This window comes from Penicillium brevicompactum (assembly GCF_028827555.1).
Source record: "Penicillium brevicompactum strain IBT 35665 chromosome Unknown utg000001l_segment0_segment0, whole genome shotgun sequence".
In the NCBI taxonomy this organism is placed as follows: Eukaryota; Fungi; Ascomycota; class Eurotiomycetes; order Eurotiales; family Aspergillaceae; genus Penicillium; species Penicillium brevicompactum.
Window position 1 is genome coordinate 1,828,618 of NW_026623203.1, and position 19,785 is coordinate 1,848,402.

The window sequence follows — 19,785 nt, forward strand, 5'->3', positions numbered from 1 at the left end:
ATAAAATGAGGTTTCATAAGTATTCGACCTTTGGTACGGGGTCAGACTTCAGACAAATCTTTTGATACTCCTGGAAAGATATTGGGAAAGATATTAAGAGAAACACCAAAAAAAAAAAAAAAAAAAACACCAAAACAGCTTTGTTACAGCCTTCGAAATCTATTGCTCGCCTACAATTTTCATACGAAATGGAACAAATGTGGAGTATGGATTCATGTCATTCAAAAGGTTCGAGGAAGGATATCAAAGTAAAGCAAATAGGGTATGTGTAGCGAGACTTGGTCGCTAGTCGTGATAATATAAACATGTAATCCGGGCATCAAACGCAAAGAGCCTGCTCTCTGAGGTCATAAGAAGGATTTCAATATTGATGGGTGTTGGCACGATTGAAAGAGTGGCCTGGTGGGGCGCGGTGCATGGCCGACGGCGATACGGTATTCGCACGATTGTAGCTCTCCGCGGGTGGCGGTCTTTGAGAACGAGATTGAGTCCCTTGAGACGGCATCGGTGGGTTGAAAGCAGCATATCCACCCGTTTGCGGTGCAGGCGTCGCAGAGGTCATGGGCGTGAAGCTCCTTTGGGGCTGCTGGACCGCAGCTGGTGGAGGAGTGGGCCGGTAGCTCGCAGGGGTATATGAGCGATAAGGGGCAGGTGTAGCACCTGCGCTAGCCGGCGTGTAAGATCGCGCCGAGTAGGGATCGTGTTGGTAGTAATCCGGCTGGGGGTTGGAGTGAGGCGCAGCCCTTGAAGCGTATGGGTCATAATGCGCTGGCTCGTGAGCCCGATCGGAGTAATCGTACTCGTCAGAGCCCGGTCTGTCAGACGAGCCATACCCAGGGGCCGGTGTGTAGCTCTGGTACGGCTGTGAGTCTGAGCTGCCTTCAGTCAAGCTCCGATACCCAGCGCCTGCGCCGTGGTGATTCGGTCCGTTGCCATGTGGCGCAGGAGTCGCTCGGGAGTGCGGTGTTGCCATTCGGTGGGGAACATTCGCCGGCAAAGGAGGAACCGGTGGCAGAGTCGGGTGCTGGCTGTCAATCGGGCTGTAGCCCATCCCGGCCGCGTTCCCAGTCAGAGAAGCTGACTCGGACATGGCCGAAGAAGACGTCGCAGTTCGAGCCAAGGGAGGCTTGCTATCGAAGTCCAAATTCGGTAGCGTTGGATTGTTTCCTCGTGCGGCGGATGAGTTTGAGCGTGAGTAAGTAGGGAGTGTTGTTTGGGTGGTGCTTCGCGATATGGTTGTCACTGCGGGTTCTTTATCACTGGAGAAAGTCGGCAGTGTCGGCTTTGTATCGAAGGCTGCCAGGCTGGGTTGAGTGGGCGCTCGGTTCTGCAACTTCAGCCCCTTCGCCAATGCTTTGTTATTCTTGCGGTGCACAATGCGCTTCAAGCGCTGGCCCACCTTGCGACGACAGTACCTCGATAGAGTACCATCCTCAGCTGGAATATGGTGGAATAGGAAGATCAAGTAGAGGACGATTGCGGAGATCAACTTGAGGACTGACAAGACCCAGATGATCAGAGTGAAGAGCATACCAAACAACACCACGGCTTGGAGGTTGTTGTCCTCGGCAAGGATTTTCACATTGTTGAAGAACTGGCTGAACGAAGAAGAGCCATCATCGTGAGCCGCATTTTTTCCACCGGGGATCAAATCCATCTGCATCACCGAGTAAAGGGTGATTGCGTTAATCACCTGACGGGGACCATCTGCAAAGATTGTGTTCATCCAAACTAAGATGTTATTAGCCGCGCCCTATTATCCAAGCGTGCGATCGTGTACTCACATTGGAAAGAAAAGTGGGCGTACAAAGCAACATATTCAGCAGCCTTGCGGTCCTTTGTCAATTCGGCAAAAAGCAGGAACCTCCGGTAACCGCGACCCTGCTTGCCGAAACGAATACTTTGAATGCGCACAGCGAGAGGGTCCAGAAAGCTGCGTGTAATACTACCCGAGCGAATGGCACGGATTGCATGGAACCACCGGTATGCGAGAATAACGAAGGATGCGATGATACAAGCGGCGAAAATCCACCGGGAGATGTTGAAGGGAATGGCCGGTTCAACTCTACCGGACCAACGAGAGAACGCCAAAAGGTTGACAGCAGTGAATGTGTCGACACCGTAGACTGCGAGGGAGACAATAAGAAAGACCCAAAGGAAGAAGTATGAGAAGGGAGTCCAGCAAGACTCGGACTTGAAGTCATCTAGGTTCTAAGCGGTGTTAATGACGGTCTCGCCCTTCGTGAAGATTGCGCGCAATTGCGCAAACATACCACGTAGTCCCATTTCTCTTCCATGGCCACATCGCCCTTCTCCCGATCTCCAGAGCACAGCATGGTGTCGGGTGAGCTGGTCCTGCCAGATGCGATTGTAGGGTATCGAGCGAGTTTGCGATCGCGTGCGGTTCAAATGTCGACTTCCGCGGGCCAGCCGGGCAAAGTCGTGATGTCAAGGTAGGAACAGGTGTATGGTTCCTTTAAGATAGGGTAAAACGAAGGTTGGCCGTAACGAGCGACGGCTGAAGGAGTAGAAGGAACGGTCTTAAGCGCGCGAATTACGCATAACTGGCGGAGGCCAGGGGAGGCTGACAGGTATCGAGGGCTGCAAGCCACATGTATGGACGGAGAATGGAGCGCTGGTGTTTCAGAGGCGCATTGGCATTCGTTGTTGCTTCGAGAATAGTCGCCGGCCAAGCAGAACGTGCCGATCTCGCCAAGCCAGGAGCGCGATCCACGGATTGTGGGGAAAGAATGTGAGGGAGTGTGGTTGGGTTCAATGAAATGAGTGGAAATGACTGGACTAGGCAAGGGATGCAGACCTGAGAGCCTTGCCAAAGACAAAGAGTGACAGGTTTGACAAGGGAAAGGGGAAAAAGAAGCTGAAACACGAGTTCATTGGGGGAGTGGAGACGCGGGACGCCCTTTGTACCTTTTTGATCCATTTTGGTTTTAGGGCTGAATTGAAGCTTAGCCTCTATTGTTGTGTTTCGATTCTTTTTATTGTCAATTGTCTATTCATACTGGTCACTTTAAGTCTATTCAATATACGGAGCATACTGCATGCTACATGATGATTTCTCTGTTGGAAGTGCCATCATATTCCCCCATCGCAATATGAACCGACATTCAAACTGAAGGGACCCCACAAATCCCGCGATTTAACTCGCAAGCACGCGCCCGGGGGGTTTCTGTGCTTTAAGCGCCTGTTATCCACCACCACATTTGAAGAGCTGTCACATTCCAACATTCCCACAAGCATGCCAGACTGACATAGCAAAGACCAATGCTAATCCCGATAATCTGGCGCTAAATTCTGTTGCACATTGCACAACCTGCAGCTTACGAGATGTACAGCGAGGACTTTGGGTAAAGGTGATTCTTCGAGTCCAATCTTCAGGACTCAATTCCCGCAGGGTTCGAACCCGTGTTTTTTTTTTTCTTCTCTCAATCGACACTGCTTTTCCTCTGACACCATATTCTGTTTCGAGCAATGGAGCCACCAAGATTCAACGGGGCGTTGCCACCACCAATCGGTTTCGTATGCTGATGGCTCTTGCAGTCAAGAGGCGCTCGCAAAGACGCCCCGTGGAGTTAGATATGGCATGTTTGGCGCATAACCGGCTCATATAGCCGTGTCTCGCGAAAGATGGCAATGTGGAGGTGAAACAGTCTCAAAGAATTGCTTCTGAGCTTGGACGGGCTTATCGACCGGGGACTTCTCATTGGTCGGTTATATGATGCTACTCCAACGCTGACGTCGTCGGTGCATTGCAACTCGGAGACTTCGACTTGAATTTATAATCGGGTCAAGTTTGCCATTCGACCGTTACCTGTATATAAGCCTGGAACGAAAGACTAGATTTCAGCTTCCACAATTGCCTCACTCTCACGCATTCTACAGACATACCGCATCTGCCCAGCATGCCGAACATCGAGAACAAGCCCGCCGCCGGCATCTCCTACTTTACCCCAGCCCAAGTTCCCCCCGCCGGATCCGCAGCGATCCCTCAATCCGACGGCACACAACCACCCAAGCTTTTCCAGCCCTTCACCGCACGAGGCCTCACATTCCACAACCGCATTGGCCTCTCGCCACTCTGCCAGTACAGCGCCCAAGATGGCCACATGACAGACTGGCACATGGCACACCTGGGAGGAATTGCGCAACGTGGACCCGGTCTTCTCATGGTCGAGGCCACTGCCGTGCAAGCCAATGGTCGTATCACCCCTGAGGACCACGGTCTCTGGAAAGATTCGCAGATCGAGCCCCTCCGCCGCGTCGTCGAGTTCGTCCACTCGCAGAGCCAGATCATCGGCATTCAGCTCGCTCATGCCGGTCGCAAGGCTAGCACAGTCGCGCCTTGGCTCAGCAAGGCCGATACTGCGGTCGCTGAGTTCGGTGGATGGCCTGATAATGTTAAGGGACCGAGCAACGTCCCCTTCCATGCCAACTTCCCCACACCCCAGGCATTGACGAAGGATGAGATTGAGACCTTCAAGAAGGACTGGGTGGCGGCGGTCAAGCGTGCTGTCAAGGCTGGCGTTGACTTTATCGAAATTCACAATGCCCACGGCTACCTACTCATGAGCTTCCTGTCGCCGGCCACGAATGACCGCACCGACGAGTACGGAGGCAGCTTCGAGAACCGCATTAGACTGTCATTGGAAATTGCCAAGCTGACACGCGAGAACGTGCCCGACAACATGCCCATTTTCCTGCGTGTCTCCGCGACCGACTGGTTGGAGGAATCATTGGCCGACCAGCCAAGCTGGCGACTCGAGGACACCGTCAAGTTTGCGCAGGCACTGGCGGATAGCGGTGACGTTGATCTCTTGGATATCAGCAGTGGTGGAAATCACGAGAAGCAACACATCCACGCGAAGTCTGCATTCCAAGCACCCTTTGCCGTTGCCGTCAAGAAGGCTGTGGGAGATAAGCTCAAGGTTGGATCAGTCGGCATGATCGGCTCCGCTGAAGTGGCCAACTCGTTGCTCGAGAAGGAGGGCTTGGACTTCGTTCTTGTCGGGCGTGGCTTCCAAAAGAACCCTGGGCTTGTGTGGACTTGGGCGGAAGATCTCGGCGTTGACATTTCCATGGCTAACCAGATTCGCTGGGGCTTCGCTACTCGCGGAACCGGTGGTGGCCCTTACCTGCACAATCGCCCTAACAAAATCTAGACAAATCTAGACACTCTATGACACATTTCTAGTCTAGATCTATACATGATACAAACGATGGAATTGAATTAATTTGGAATTGATCTGCTTCGAATCCTCTTTAGGTTTCCTTCGTGTCTGATCCTCTTAACTCCGTCCGTTTCGTCCGAAGAAATACGAGCGGCGGTCAAACGCCTTCTAGATGCGCCCTCACCCAAGCAAACCAAGGCGGATTCGGTTTAATACAAAGCCGTGCATCCCTGTGCTGCAATAAATACTTAATCTCATAAATCAATATTTCCATCCGTTGTGATACCAAGTCATCGAAAATGGTATCCTTGACAGACGTGCAACGCTCCAATGCAAACATCGCAAACGCTCTCCCGTCTGGCCTAGTCGCCGTCTTCGTAGGCGCAACCAGCGGCATCGGTGAAGCTTCATTGATTGAATTCGCCCGGTCCGCACGGTCTCCACGTGCATACTTCATCGGACGCTCTCAAGAAGCTGCAGCGCGCATCACAGCAGAATGTCGACAGTTGAATCCCGAAGGAGAATTCATCTTCATCAAGGCGGATGTCAGTCTCATTCGAAATGTTGATGACGTTTGTCGAGAACTTAAGAACAAAGAGAAAGCGATCGATTTGCTGTTCTTATCATGTGGAACTCTTCGTCCGGGAGAAGGTATGTCACTCGCTCCCCGGGGCCGTGGTTGCCAACCTCAGAGCAGCATCACCGAGACATACATACTAATGAGATGATCACAGATACATCGGAGGGCATCTACCTCATGACCGCGACCATGTACTATGCTCGCGTCAGGTTCATTCTGAATCTTTTGCCCTTGCTGAAGCAATCAACCAGCCTCCGGCGAGTCGTCACCGTGTTAGCCGGTGGACACGAAGGCCCCGTCGACGCTACCGATTTCCAAGGAAGGAATATGTCGATGCTCAAGCTGCGCGGGCATGGTGTATCACTGACCGATCTGGCGTTGGAAAAACTGGCCGAGCAAGCGCCGGAAGTGAGCTTTGTCCACGACTATCCAGGTGCAGTGAAGACGGGGATTGGTCGTGATCCAACTACTCTTTTTGCGCGAATCATGAATTTCGTGCTCATGATCATCGGGCCTTTGCTTTTCATTCCCAACGTGGAGTCCGGGGAGAGACACCTGTTCTTCGCGACCAGTGCGAAGTATCCCCCTCGTGCAGCCGCTGACACAGCTGCTGCTGTTCCGCTAGTGAATGGCGTTGATGTTGCGCAAGGCACGGATGGTAAGGTTGGCAGTGGCGTCTACAGTATTCATTGGAATGGAGAGCATGCTGGCCCGAAGAGTGTTGCAACGTTGGCTGGGCTTCGGGGGCAGGGAATGGCTCAGAAGATTTGGGAACACACTGTTGGTGAGTTCAAGCGAATTACTGGCTCGGAGGTGGCGTGAAGCGCCCTTTCGCGCCGTTGTATGAGATTGTTTCCGTTTCAAATGTGACTTGGTCGGCTGGAAGGATGGGGGAAATGTCACTGTGCTCACTTGGAGACGAAAGGGTTTCTGGCCATTTTTTTCTGCACATCAATTTGATTCAAAGTTTTTCAAGGCAGATTATGCTCAAGGAAACCTATGTTGCTGCCTTCCGCTTTGGAAGAGAGCAGAGGGTTCAGCTGAGGTATTTGACCTCAGGCATTTGTACGTTATACACAATTTTCCATAATGCTTGAATAATATTTCAAACCATGACAGAAAAGATAGCAAAAAAGATAGCAAAAAAGACAGCAAACAATCCATGGTCACTGCCTACAGATCGGTCAGGCTCCAAAGTGGATTCTAGAGTAATGGAGGTCCAATACTTATGAAACTGCACTGTATTCGTAGTACGGTGACGTAGGAAGCTGCATGGCGTATGACATTTCAATGCATACGCCAGACCGAATGGGTACATATTCATGAAAGGTACAGTACTTGTCGCCTGAATATCAAACTTAGGCTTTTTTGTCGTTGGTGGTGGATTCAGGGGTCTGTTCGCTTATCCAACATTGCTCGATGTGGCATCAGTTGCGAGCGGTCCAACTCCAATCCCGTGCCGCTCGTTAAAAATCACATTCCTTTACGCGGTTTCGGGGTTCGGGTACTGTGACTTTCACAATATCTCCTCATTTCCAGATATCCGAGGCTCTTCCATACCAACATTCATAAAGGAGTCCAGAATTCATGTCCCACTCCACGCGAGTGAAAGTACTTTGAGATCGTGGAGGATCGAAGATCAGCCAACATCCAACCAGCGCCAAGCATTGGTCATCGCGGCTCCGCCCACCACCAGTTAAAGAGTAATCTCACATCAGACCGTTTCCATTAAACCCGGGAGCTTAGAATCTGCATAGGAAGATTTGTTTTTCTTTCGTCCTTCGTGCAACTTTGAGAACTCTCAGACATGGGGCGAATCAACGATGGCCTTCCCGTTCTCTATCTCGCTGTCGCTACCGGACTATATTACAACCCAGAGTATGCGATACTCAATTCTAGGATTGTGACTGGCTTGGTCCTTCTTGCCATTGTTGCCGCTTTCAAAGTCCTCTACCAATTTTCTCTATATCCAGAGTATTTCACCCCATTGAAACACATTCAAACGCCCCCGGTAGGTCAAATCATTCATTCCCATGCCCCAGCTACATAGTCTGACGGCAACTAGGAGCGTACTTGGCTGCGAGGAAACACCGAAAGCTTTTTTTTGGAAACTCCTTATATAGGTCTCGAGAAGTGGACCAAGACAATGCGCAATGACGATCTCCTGCGCTATTATGTTGTTGGTAATTTGGAGCGTGTGATGTGCACAAGTCCAAAGGCTTTGAGCGAACTACTCGTCACCAAAGTTTACGACTTTGAGAAGCCTGAGATTATCCGTGAGAGCTTACGTCGCGTTACGGGAGATGGGATTCTCCTCGCCGAAGGCGAAGAGCACAAGGTACGATACCAGTCACCACCTTTCGATATAAGCCTCGTTCCATTAGTCTGTTCTTTTCCTTCTTCCATTACTGATACTCGTGACCTAGATTCAACGAAAGAATCTGATGCCGGCTTTCGCCTACCGCCACATCAAGGACTTGTACCCAGTATTTTGGGCCAAGAGTGTGGAAATGGTCAACTTGATTCAAGAAGACCTGAATAATCCCAGCAGAAAAACAGCGAGCAAGTCTGATAACACGATCCGTATTGACACCTGGGCCAGTCGCACAACCCTGGATATAATTGGTGTCGCCGGTATGGACAACGACTTCGATTCTCTTCGAAACCCTGACAACAAACTCAACCAATCTTATCGCCAAATTATGTCCCCGCCGTCAGCATTCATGAAGACCCTGTTTGTCATTGGCATGCTCTTCGGCAAGCCAACATGGACCAACAGATTACCAACGGCGCGTAACAAGGAGATTATAGACAGCGGTGAGGTAATCCGCAATGTCGCTCGTCAAATGATTCGACAGAAGAAAGCGAAAATGGAAGATCCAACAGCGGAAGCGGGCATTGACATCATCTCCGTCGCTTTGAAGAGCGGTACTTTTGATGAAGAAAACCTGGTTGACCAATCCATGACCTTCCTCGGTGCAGGTCATGAGACAACAGCAACCGCCCTACAATGGGCTATCTACGCGCTATGCAAAAACCCGAATGTGCAAAGCAAACTAAGGGATGAGATTCGCGCGAATCTTCCGTCCCCAGATGACAGCACTCCCATAACTGCAGCCCAAATCGACAACCTCCCTTATTTGAATGCAGTGTGCAACGAAGTCCTCCGATACTACCCATCTGTCCCAGCCACAATCCGAAAGGCCGTCCGAGACACATCACTCGCCGGGAAACATATTCCCAAAGACACGTTGTTCATCATTGCTCCCCGGATCCTGAATCGAATGGAAGAATTCTGGGGTGAGGATGCTGATAAATTCAATCCTGAGCGGTTCATGGGTCCTGGGAAGGCGAATACCGGTGGAGCAACAAGCAATTATGCTTTCTTGACTTTCCTGCATGGTCCTCGCAGCTGTATTGGTCAAGGATTTGCTAAGGCGGAGCTTGCTTGTATGGTTGCTACTATGGTTGGGAGATATCATATCGAGTTGAAGTTCCCCAATGCAAAGTTGGAAGTTCGGGAGGGGGCCACCGTCTGTCCTAGGGACGGCGTGATCACTTTGATGACGAAGTTGGAGGGATGGTGATGTTGACATGGATTTATTTCATGGCTTTTTTCTATTGACATTCTATCTTGCAATATGCGAGCGCATTGTATTTTGTCCAGTTTGTGGGGTGTAAACCCTATTGTGTACATATTTTGCTGATTACAATATTAGAGTCCCAAATTATTCTTTCACATCAAGTTATTAGAATGGTGGAAATATCTTAAATATTCTACAGGGGCTACACGGGTCTCGCGGCGTCCGCGGGCTCCGCGACTTCGGCGACAACTCTTGATCGGGTACATCGATGTCGGAATTTACCTTCGGTTGAGCTTAGGCAGCAACCTATTCTCATTTCCCTCCACGCTCTTCCTATTCTCCGACTACATTAGCTCGCTAGTCTGACCCACAGTACCTTTTGAAGCACAAATCATGGGTCAAAGGTACATCCAGGGTCTATGAAGCTCACCACATAGCTTAGGCAACGACGAAAATCTTTGCGACTTTCGGCTCCATATTCGGTCAGATTGATAGTGTCTCGGGGCTGGATGCTTCGGTAATGTATTTACCAAATCAGATAAGATTTCTTTGGAAGCTTGTCTCGCTAACTTTATCCTACTTCCAAGGTTAGACCCTGAAAGATCTGGGAATTTGTACGTAGTTGCATAGTTACCAGTAGGGCCCTTGGAACTCGAAGCGGTCGTGCATCGCTCATGATCTCCCTTTGGATCATTGAAATAAGTTTGGTTCTCAGTAGTGAAAACGGGAGACTGGGCTAGTGAGTACTCACTCGTAGTCTGCCCAGGTAGTGGTCACCGTTTTGCTATTTGCTGTGTTTCATCCGAGCTATGGGTGTAACAAGCAATTCTTTCTCCCCTTTGAAATATATTGACAATACCACTATCCTCGGGGGTGGTACAATATGTGGAATCCACTAATCGGTTTCTGGTCGGTGGAATACAGGGATTTTTGATTGACCTGGTCGGCTAATCATTCGCGCGTCTACAACCACGAAGTCAAATCCACACCAAGACCAACGATGTGGGTATTTAAGCTAGCCGTTTCTCCCAGATATCCTATGGGATGGTAAAGAAGTATCTCTACTACACTGCTTGTTGAGAACATGATGCTCAACGCAACTTCTTCCAAGACCACTGAGGTCCCGGTCTCTGAGGTCCCGAAGTTATCAGATCCTGTATCCGAGGACAATTCAGACAAACAGGACGGTGTTCGAGTTGCAGAAGCAATTACCGCCTCATGGTCGAGAAGCTCCCTCATCACTGTCTATGCTTGGTAAGAATATCCTTGAAGCTTTGTCCCATCGCTCTAACAAGCCTTTTGGCGCTAATAGTATGTGGCTTCTTTACTTTGTCAATGCCCTCCAATCGAGCTTGACATCCAATCTTTCGGCGTACATCACAAGTGAATTTTCAGAACATTCGCTTATTACGGTAATCAGTGTTGTTACCAGTGTGATGGGCGCGGCATGCGTGATGCCCATTGCCAAAGTATTGAATATCTGGGATCGCAGCGTTGGCATAGGTATCATGGTGTTGATAGCCATTGCGGGCTTGATCATGATGGCTAGTTGCAAAAACATTGCAACTTACTGTGCTGCGCAGGTAAGTTCCTCCAAACTGCCCCAACAAAGCCACCGGCTAACCGCTCCCGCCTCCAGGCATTCTACACAGTCGGTCTCACTGGTGTTATTTTCTGCGTCGACGTGCTCACCTCCGATACCTCCTCGTTACGCAACCGTGGCATTGCCTTTGCATTCACATCCTCGCCGTCTATGATTACAGCATTCGCTGGATCCCCGTTGTCCAATCAGTTCCACGAGACGAACTGGCGATGGGCTTATGGAACAATCTGCATCATTCTCCCGATCATCGCTCTTCCTTTGATCATCACCTGGGAGTTGGCGAAGAGGAAAGCGGACAAGGAGGGTCGTCTGCATTACAAGCCAAAGATTGCTCGTACATTCTGGGAGAGTTTCACCTTCTATTTCATTGAGTTTGATGGTGGGTCAACCGGACCCTGGTCCCTTCCTTTTTCTATGTTTCCTCAGGCTAACGTGGTTCATTTTGGCCTCTAGTTATTGGGATCTTTCTCATGATCGGCGGTTTGATCCTCTTTCTCATCTCCTTCAACATCGCCGGAAATACGGAAAATCAATGGAAATCAGCAAAGATCATAACTATGATGGTTGTCGGCTTTGTCGTCATTCTTGCCTTCGTAGCCTACGAGCGCTGGTTTGCGAAAAAGCCTTTCATTCCTTCCCACCTTCTCATCAACCGCACTGTCATTGGCGCCTGCCTTCTTGATATCACATACCAGGTCTCTTATTACTGTTGGGCAACCTACTTCACCTCGTTTCTGCAAGTCGTGTATGGTACCAGTCTCACTCAAGCCGGCTACATCAGCGCAATCTTCGACTTCATGGACCCGGTTTGGCTCATTGGGTGTGGCTTCCTGATTCGCGTGACCGGTCGCTTCAAGTGGTTATTGATGTGTGCGGTTCCGTTGTATATCTTGGCGTCTGGACTCATGATATACTTCCGCTCACCAGGGCATAGCGTCGGATACATGTGCATGTGTCAGATCTTCCTGGCTGTCGGTGGAGGTACACTGATTCTCATCGAGCAAGTTTCCGTTCTTGCCGCTTCAACACATGAGGAATATGCAGCTATGCTTGCTTTGCTGAGCACATTCGGTAATCTGGGTGGTGCTGTGGGGAACAGTGTCTCGGGTGCTATCTGGACCAATATACTCCCTCACAAACTCCAAGAGTATTTGCCGTCAGAAACCAAGGAGATCTGGTCTGAGATCTACGAGTCACTGGATACTCAATTGAGTTATCCCTTGGGATCGCCCACCCGGATTGCCATTCAAAACGCATACGCGTACACCCAGCGTATCATGCTGATTGCTGCCACAGGGATCATGTGCCTATCCATTGTGTGGGTACTCATGATGCGAAATATCAAAGTTCCCAAACAGGAGACTGGCTCGCAAGTCTTTTTTTGAGCGGCGGTCGGTCGTTTAAGGTTTACGGAAGGATCTACCCAGGTGTGCCATGAACAACAGTACAAATTACCAAAGGCACATCCAGCGAAGCTTTTGGAACGGATTGACCGCACGAGCGTCTCTACATGCACCTCAGTGGATTTGGTTACAGTGGAACACACTGATGTGATCATTGAAGGTGCATGAATGTGATTTCATTCGCAAATCAAATATAATCAGCCATGTGTGTACGGAGTATCCTCCCGAGCTTTGCTTTGGCCTTCTCCATGGGCAACCTTGGAGACAGGAAGCTCCCTGGGTCGTCGTTTCGACATCAAATGATCTGATCAGTCTGGGATTCCAAGGTTTCACAAAAACAAAAATATAATGCATCATTGTGAAAATTGTCTGAAAATTGTCTGATCGCAGTGTCATAATACTGCACATGTGTGCAAAACAATGCCTACTTAGGTATTCAAACCCGAATTCCAAAACAAGAATATATGTGCATTTAATACTATGAAGAGGGATTTTGTCCATAAGAGGTAGAAAGGAAACTTTGAAATGACAGCATGAATGGACTCAGCGCCCGCGTAAATGCCTCCTCCACAGACTCAGGCCCCGGGGTAGGGCATGGGTTGCATTAGGCAATCAATCTCACCGGTCGCGTGATGATCTTTGAATCTCATCAAGGGTTCCGAGTCCCTGCAGAGGTCATTGACGACTACGGACTATATACTGCAGCATTGGAACGCAACGATATTCATCCTGTTGTTGTGTCCCAACTTTGGAAACACATCTTTAGTAGCCAAACGCACAAAGGAACCGAAGCATCCAGAATATGGAAAAAAAGCAGTGGTTTTCCTACGGCCGACGTCCGGGAAAGCTCCCGACTCTCGACCTGTCGCGCGCACGGACCCATGCATGGGCCGCGTTGGGCTTAGTCACGGAATTTTGCGGCGCCGGAAGGCGTTTCTTAACTCCCTTTAAGTTCACATATTCACCGGGATGCCTGAACGAAATCACGGAGAGATCAAAGGGTCCCATATCGAAAGGTCCGACATCATGGAACGCAAGAGGAAGCTGCAACTGAAAACCGGATCTTATGGACCCCAAACGTTCGGTGAATTTCAACCTGTTCTCGCTTACCGGTCTTGGCATTTCCGAAGACGGATCTCAATCGTCCTACCTGATCTGGAAAAGTGTGGGTGGATCTTGTGGGTAAGAATTTCCTGACACACATACATCAGAGGCTGGATCGGGACCCATAGGGCCACATGGAGACAACGTGGTTGGCTCAATGCGTATGCGCTCCACTCATCAGTCCATTCTCGCCGGCTTCATATTATCTAACGCGAGATTTTCGGCATTTTATAAATTGCGGGTTCCCCTGTCACTGAGCTATTGCAACCCCACGATCACTCCGATTCTCTTCGGGCGACCTTGGGACACAGTCCAACTTCCGTCATTGCGTCTCTCACTTCTCTCACACCTCAGCATCAAGCGACATCATTTACTCGAACCGGCTCGACAATTTGTCCGAACCGCCCTGAAAGACTGACCACAACACGCGACTACATAGTTGATTCTCCAAAGAAACTCGATATCAACAGTCTCGTTTCGCACATTTCAAGGTTTTGAAGTAGCAGCAATAGTTGCATTCTACCCCGTTGCGCCAACTTCGATTTCACCAAGTTCCTTCAGTCCAGCGCGCATCATTTCGGAACTGCCTTGCGATTCACATTCAATCAGCCCTTGCAACTTCGACTATATATATTCCATTGCGCCAATTTTCACCATTAGATTCCGTGGAACGATATACCCCAAGCGAAACGATAAATCTAACTCCCGCAAAAGAACGACATTCATCTACCAAGCTTATCCGTTGCGTCAACCGATCATCTTGCCAAGCGACTCAATTTAACAGCTGCCCTGTTGCGACTACCGAACTAGCGTCAATATGTTTAACTTCAAAGAATTTTTCTCCAACCGTGAGCGGGGCCAGTTCCCCGAGGTTGTGATCCCTTTGGCCCGTGGCTCAGCACCGAAAACAGATGACAGCCAGGACAATGACTCAAGCAGCGGCCTTGAGAAATCATCTTCTGCCCAGGAGAAGGGCGCTGGTTCTCACACAACCACTACACTGACCCTGGAAGCTCTCCGAGCAGAGGTGGAAGCGGATATCTCTGCTTCCGGTCATGACACTGCTTACGATCGTACGTTCCTATGGCCAGCAGGTCACGCCTTGTCAAATGAGGATTGAGATTTCACTCACGCCTGATATTGCTTTGGGGATTTATTCTAACATTAACTTACAGGCAAGGCGAAAGTGATTAATCGAGCAGTCCAGGACATTGGTATGGGACGCTATCAATGGGGTCTCTTTGTCCTTTGTGGAATGGGTTGGGTTGCAGACAAGTAAGAACATTCCGAGTCATCTTTGCCCTGATCAGAGTACTAATTTCCATTTTCTGCAGCCTTTGGTTACAGGTATTGTGTGCCGAATTTTTCAATTATAGTCCGAAGGGCTAACCAGATTCAGGGAGTTGCCCTCACGCTTACCCCCATTGCCATGGAATTTGGAATCTCTGAAAATGAGTCTCGCTTTGCTACATGTGCCCTGTTTGTCGGTCTCATTGTTGGTGCTTCTTTCTGGGGAATTGCCTCCGACGCCATTGGACGTCGTCCGGCTTTCAACATGACTCTTTGCATTTGCGGTACCTTTGGTCTTGCCGCCGGAGGTGGACCTAATTGGATTGGGTGAGCTACCCAACACACATAGGAGGCCATTCGATTATTAACGATGAGAACAGCACATGTGCCTTGTACGCCTGCTTGGGTCTGGGTGTTGGTGGAAACCTGCCCGTCGATGCGGCTGTCTTCCTCGAATGTTTGCCGCCCAACTCAACTCAGATTCTGAGTGGACTTGCTACGTGGTGGTCTGTCGGTACCTTGATTGCTAGGTTGGTCTACACTTCGTGTCTCACTTGAATTTACGCTGACCTTAAACTCAGTATGCTCGCCTGGGCCTTTATCCCTACATTCTCTTGTGAATCCTATGCCACATGCACCAAAGCGAACAACTGGGGCTGGAGGTACTTGGTTCTCACCCTTGGTGCCATCACCTTTGCTATGTTCCTTTGTCGATTCTTCCTGTTCACACTCTATGAGTCTCCCAAGTTCCTGGTATCTCGTGGTCGCCAAAACGAGGCTGTGGCTGCTGTTCACGGAATCGCTCACAAGAACAAGACTACCACTTGGCTCACCGAGGACATTTTGAACGAGATTGGTGGATACCCAGAGGAGATCAAGGACAAGCAAGCCTTGTCAACCGGTGAAATCATCGGACGATCCCTCGAAAGATTCTCCGTTCAACAGATCAAGCCGTTGTTCGCAACCAGACGCCTTGCCATCTCGAGTATGTTCCCATCTTTCTCAATTTGATTGACTTTGCTAACAAGCATTCAAGCCATCCTGATTTGGTTCTGCTGGACATGCATCGGAATGGGTTACACCCTGTTTAACGCTTTCCTTCCTCAATACCTGAGTGCCAACTCTACCACCTACATCACCTATCGCAACTACGCCATCACAGCAGTCTGTGGTATCCCAGGTCCACTTCTGGGTTGGGTTATGGTTGACATCAAGTACATTGGCCGTAAGGGTACCATGGCTGCGTCAACTCTCATCACAGGCGTCCTGCTCTTCTGCTTCACTGCCACCAAGGACCCAAACATTCAGCTTCTGTGCTCTTCTTTGGAATCCTTCTTCCAGATGATCATGTACGGTGTGCTCTACGCCTACACACCTGAGGTCTTCCCCGCACCAAACAGAGGAACGGGATCTGGAATTGCTAGCTGCTTGAACCGTATTGCGGGTCTCATGGCGCCCATCATTGGTATCTACGCTAGTACTGATCCTATTGCCCCTATCTACGCTGCGGGTGCGCTGATTCTGGCTTCCTTTGTGGCTATGTGTTTCCTACCAATTGAGACACAGGGCAAGCAGGCCATGTAAAGGGTCCATAACCACTTTCCTCGGAATCCACCTCGGCGTGGAATTCTCGAGTCATGGTCAAGCTTCAAAAACCAAAAATTTATTTATCTAAAGATAATTCAGAGTATACAATCTATCATGTTGTCATGTCGCTCTCATACTCTTTTAATACCATCGTTTCCTGTCCTTTTTACTGTCTTTCTTCCAGTCTTTTGCAATAGATGGCCAATGGGCTTCATTGCGCTGCTTATCATCCGCTACAGTTACTGGTCCTCATCCTCATCCTTGATCTCCTCCTCTTCCTCATCATCCTCGGCCTCATCCTCAACCTCCTCACTACTGTCGCTGTCCTCAAACAGCTTCTTGTAGAACTCCATTACCGCATCCATCTGCGCCTGGGTGATGCGCCCAGAGGCGGTTGGTGCAACGGCAACGCCGTGGCGCTCGACGTGCGCGCGGAGGTTGTTGATGGCAGAGAACGCCCGCTGTTAAATCAATTTTAAATTAATTCTGAGGATCCATGGGGAGATGGTTCATATATATTGACTAACCTTGCGGTGCTCGCAGTCGGGGAGGCGGCAGTAGACTTCGCCAAAGGCGATGATAGTAGCTCCATCAGCATTCTACATATTGATCAATTGTTGGCTTCCCTTTCTTGCACTGAATATAGGAACGGGATGTTCATAATATGAACGTGGACAAACCTGCTGGAATGGAGGGAGGGCCAGGGAGCCGTTGGCCACATCCTGGATGTACCGCCTGTAGGCGGCACAGTTCGAGAGAAACGCAGGGGCACCACGGGGAAGGGTCTGCATCTTGAAAAATTAATTTTAAATCAATTGTATGAGGAGTGTTTGATGAACAATTGAGTACCAGTGCGGTTGTGAAAGGAAGAAGAGATGAAAGGAAAGAAAGAGAGAAGTGAAAGGGAGGGTGAGATGGAAGCAACGCTGGCTATCGTCCACCACCCAAACATCGACCAAGCACTTCAAAGTAAAGAGTATCACATTCAAGAAGGGTAACAGAAGTCAGATGATATCTTTTCTACAGGATACCAGCTCTCTTCTCGGATCGAGTATGGGGCACTTTACAATAGGTTCATCATGCTGATCAACAGTCATAGTATCCATTGGTTTATTTCATCTTCCCAATCACCCACAGGGTCATCAACAGACTCACCTGGACTGTTTCCGCAGATCCTCATTCGTGACCAAATCTCCATGGAGGTCAACAACAATGCGCCCTGCTTCGTTGAATCTTGCCAATCTTGACTATCCACGAGGATTTGGCAACTTGCACCAAGTCTGAAAGCTCAGGCCTCTCTGTCGAAGACCTCCGTTCCACTGTCATGCCCTCCGCCGACTCAATATTTCCAAATTCAAACCTCTGCGGCGATAAGGAGGTGGGAACAGGGGGATGTTGGTATGAAAGTGGAGGCACAATGGGGTTCAGAAAGGAACGACTCTCGGACGTATGGTTCAGACGCCTTGCTGATCCTCGAACCAACTTTCCGCATCTCCTAACGAGAAGCCAGACCGTTGGGCCAGATACGCTCCGAATGAGAGATCTTGCCACGATGGATTGCCTGTTCGTGATTCGCCGCCCAACCCGCCATACGCGCTGACATCCATGGATACATTTGCTCGTTGAAAGCACTTGTCTCTACTGCTGCAACGAAGCCTGCGCACCTGTCCAAAGAAGCAATTGCCATAATCCCATCGATTCCACAGACCCTACTGTGTTCTGCTTGCAGATCCCCTTCTCGGTGCTTGTAAGCGAAGCTGATGGCCTCAATTCGTACACGGAAGCCTGGTATGATCACCAAACTTACCCTGCCGTCCATCCAAACTCAAATGCACACCGCGCAACGCCCACAGAGGCCATCTTTCCCTTCTAATTTGCTCTCAAGTATACGAGGACGCAGGCAACGCTCCTGTAATGTGGTCTCACATCAGGTGTCTTTCCCGTCACGGTCAACCTCTTGGTTCCCGTCTCTCGTGATACCCTCGGGGAATGCTTCCCGCGATCTGATCGCTTCACTTGATACGCCAGTTGATATTGCGCGCAGTGGGCATGACCTCTGGTCTGCCGCCAATTCTTTCTACATCAATCCGCACATGGCAACTGTCCCACCATTTTAACCATCTGATCCTCAGGACTTCTTCGATTCAACCTCTTACTTCACTTTCGTGTTCCCCGTCATCTATCACTGCTGTTTTGCCTTCCTGATTTCTACCAATCTTCTTCCGCGTCTGCCGATCCTGACCCTCACGCTTTCACCGCCCCTGCCGATTCCGCCGCGTCCGCCGAATACTCTGCTTTCTTTGCCTTCTCCGCTTCCCTTTTTCTCTTCTGGCCAGAAAAGGGCCATTCAGTCACGGATACCCTTTAATTCAAATGGCTGTGCTGCCTGCTGATGTTGAGGACAACACACCGAAGTGGCCTCACAAAGTTATTCCATGCTGTGACACCGGGTTTTCTTCGGCGAGAATCGCAACGTTTGTATTCTTAAAGTCACAGATCATTGCTTTCTATTAATGGTCATCCATGTCTATACGTTATATACATGACTGTGACTGTGAATGCCGCACAAGCCTCGGTCACCCTTTGTATTCACTCTTTTTGTTCAAAAAGACAGCATAAAAGACGGCAAGAATACCAGTAAAAGCATTCGATTTTGAAATGCTTTTCAACACTTCCTCGGTCTTTCTATGGTTAGCCTTGATTACCTACATATTGTGTCCAGGTTCTTTAGGTCTTCGTATCTCTTATATTTGATTACTATCACGCCCAAGTAGGGAGTAGAAAGTCTTCCCGGAGGGGTAGACTTTGCAGTAGGCACCGTCCATATTTTACAGACCTCTACTTCAAACTCAGGAGTCAGATGGATACTAGCATGGGTACGTCATCGCCGCCAACTATACCCAACCCCGAACCCTGATTTGTTACAAAAAACTCCAAACAAACAATATTTTCATGAGCAATTAGCTTGAAGAACCTCCAGGATTGCAATCTCGGCTCAGTACAGATCCATCCCACAATCCTACTCCCCGTCGCCGACGCCCCCGTTCACAATGAGCTCTATGTTGCATGTCTCACCACTTCTGCGAAAGTCCATTTTCTCCATTTACGCCGGTCGCACCGTGGCAGGTACCACTATCCAACGTTTCAACGTCCACGATTCCAGTCAGAAGTTTTCTCAGGCCAATGAGCATGACTCGCAGCACGGGTGCGACCTGAAGAGCACTCCTAACCACCCGCTTCCCTCCAATAACGCCCACCCGACCCTTCGAGATGGCAGACAATCAAATTTGGCCGACATGGAAGGGAAGAAACACGAAGACTTGCCGGAAGATGTGAGAAAACACAACGAAGACATGATGAACCGCTATGATCGGCCTTACAACCACATCGCGGACGAGGGCAAGGTCGAGCACGCTTTCGAAGAGAAATGAAGGTCACGAGCAATGAT

The 19,785-nt window shown here is 49.6% G+C and overlaps 8 protein-coding genes across 8 annotated transcripts; 6 read left to right on the forward strand and 2 right to left on the reverse strand.

Moving 5' to 3' along the window:
* Positions 1 to 361: 361 nt before the first annotated feature.
* N7506_000462 (uncharacterized protein) lies at positions 362 to 2,336 on the reverse strand (the record flags this gene model as incomplete). The annotated part of the gene is made up of 3 exons (XM_056949758.1): positions 362 to 1,731; positions 1,785 to 2,211; positions 2,274 to 2,336. The coding sequence occupies 3 exons, from the start codon at positions 2,334 to 2,336 to the stop codon at positions 362 to 364; spliced, it is 1,860 nt and encodes a 619-aa protein (XP_056815673.1).
* Positions 2,337 to 3,920: 1,584 nt separating this feature from the next.
* N7506_000463 (NADH:flavin oxidoreductase/NADH oxidase) lies at positions 3,921 to 5,177 on the forward strand (the record flags this gene model as incomplete). The annotated part of the gene is made up of 1 exon (XM_056949759.1): positions 3,921 to 5,177. One exon carries the CDS (start codon positions 3,921 to 3,923, stop codon positions 5,175 to 5,177), a length of 1,257 nt encoding a protein of 418 aa, XP_056815674.1.
* Positions 5,178 to 5,485: 308 nt separating this feature from the next.
* N7506_000464 (uncharacterized protein) lies at positions 5,486 to 6,588 on the forward strand (the record flags this gene model as incomplete). The annotated part of the gene is made up of 2 exons (XM_056949760.1): positions 5,486 to 5,837; positions 5,921 to 6,588. The coding sequence occupies 2 exons, from the start codon at positions 5,486 to 5,488 to the stop codon at positions 6,586 to 6,588; spliced, it is 1,020 nt and encodes a 339-aa protein (XP_056815675.1).
* A 985-nt stretch (positions 6,589 to 7,573) lies between these two features.
* On the forward strand, positions 7,574 to 9,353 carry N7506_000465 (cytochrome P450; the record flags this gene model as incomplete). Its single annotated transcript, XM_056949761.1, has 3 exons — positions 7,574 to 7,777; positions 7,832 to 8,104; positions 8,193 to 9,353. The coding sequence occupies 3 exons, from the start codon at positions 7,574 to 7,576 to the stop codon at positions 9,351 to 9,353; spliced, it is 1,638 nt and encodes a 545-aa protein (XP_056815676.1).
* A 1,081-nt stretch (positions 9,354 to 10,434) lies between these two features.
* mirD (putative MFS siderophore iron transporter) lies at positions 10,435 to 12,338 on the forward strand (the record flags this gene model as incomplete). Its single annotated transcript, XM_056949762.1, has 4 exons — positions 10,435 to 10,604; positions 10,663 to 10,933; positions 10,990 to 11,332; positions 11,407 to 12,338. 4 exons carry the CDS (start codon positions 10,435 to 10,437, stop codon positions 12,336 to 12,338), a joined length of 1,716 nt encoding a protein of 571 aa, XP_056815677.1.
* A 1,939-nt stretch (positions 12,339 to 14,277) lies between these two features.
* On the forward strand, positions 14,278 to 16,334 carry N7506_000467 (uncharacterized protein; the record flags this gene model as incomplete). Its single annotated transcript, XM_056949763.1, has 7 exons — positions 14,278 to 14,533; positions 14,636 to 14,735; positions 14,795 to 14,807; positions 14,860 to 15,077; positions 15,131 to 15,280; positions 15,332 to 15,735; positions 15,787 to 16,334. 7 exons carry the CDS (start codon positions 14,278 to 14,280, stop codon positions 16,332 to 16,334), a joined length of 1,689 nt encoding a protein of 562 aa, XP_056815678.1.
* Positions 16,335 to 16,576: 242 nt separating this feature from the next.
* N7506_000468 (uncharacterized protein) lies at positions 16,577 to 17,128 on the reverse strand (the record flags this gene model as incomplete). The annotated part of the gene is made up of 3 exons (XM_056949764.1): positions 16,577 to 16,798; positions 16,865 to 16,936; positions 17,018 to 17,128. The coding sequence occupies 3 exons, from the start codon at positions 17,126 to 17,128 to the stop codon at positions 16,577 to 16,579; spliced, it is 405 nt and encodes a 134-aa protein (XP_056815679.1).
* A 2,259-nt stretch (positions 17,129 to 19,387) lies between these two features.
* On the forward strand, positions 19,388 to 19,768 carry N7506_000469 (uncharacterized protein; the record flags this gene model as incomplete). Its single annotated transcript, XM_056949765.1, has 1 exon — positions 19,388 to 19,768. One exon carries the CDS (start codon positions 19,388 to 19,390, stop codon positions 19,766 to 19,768), a length of 381 nt encoding a protein of 126 aa, XP_056815680.1.
* Between the last annotated feature and the right edge of the window lie 17 nt (positions 19,769 to 19,785).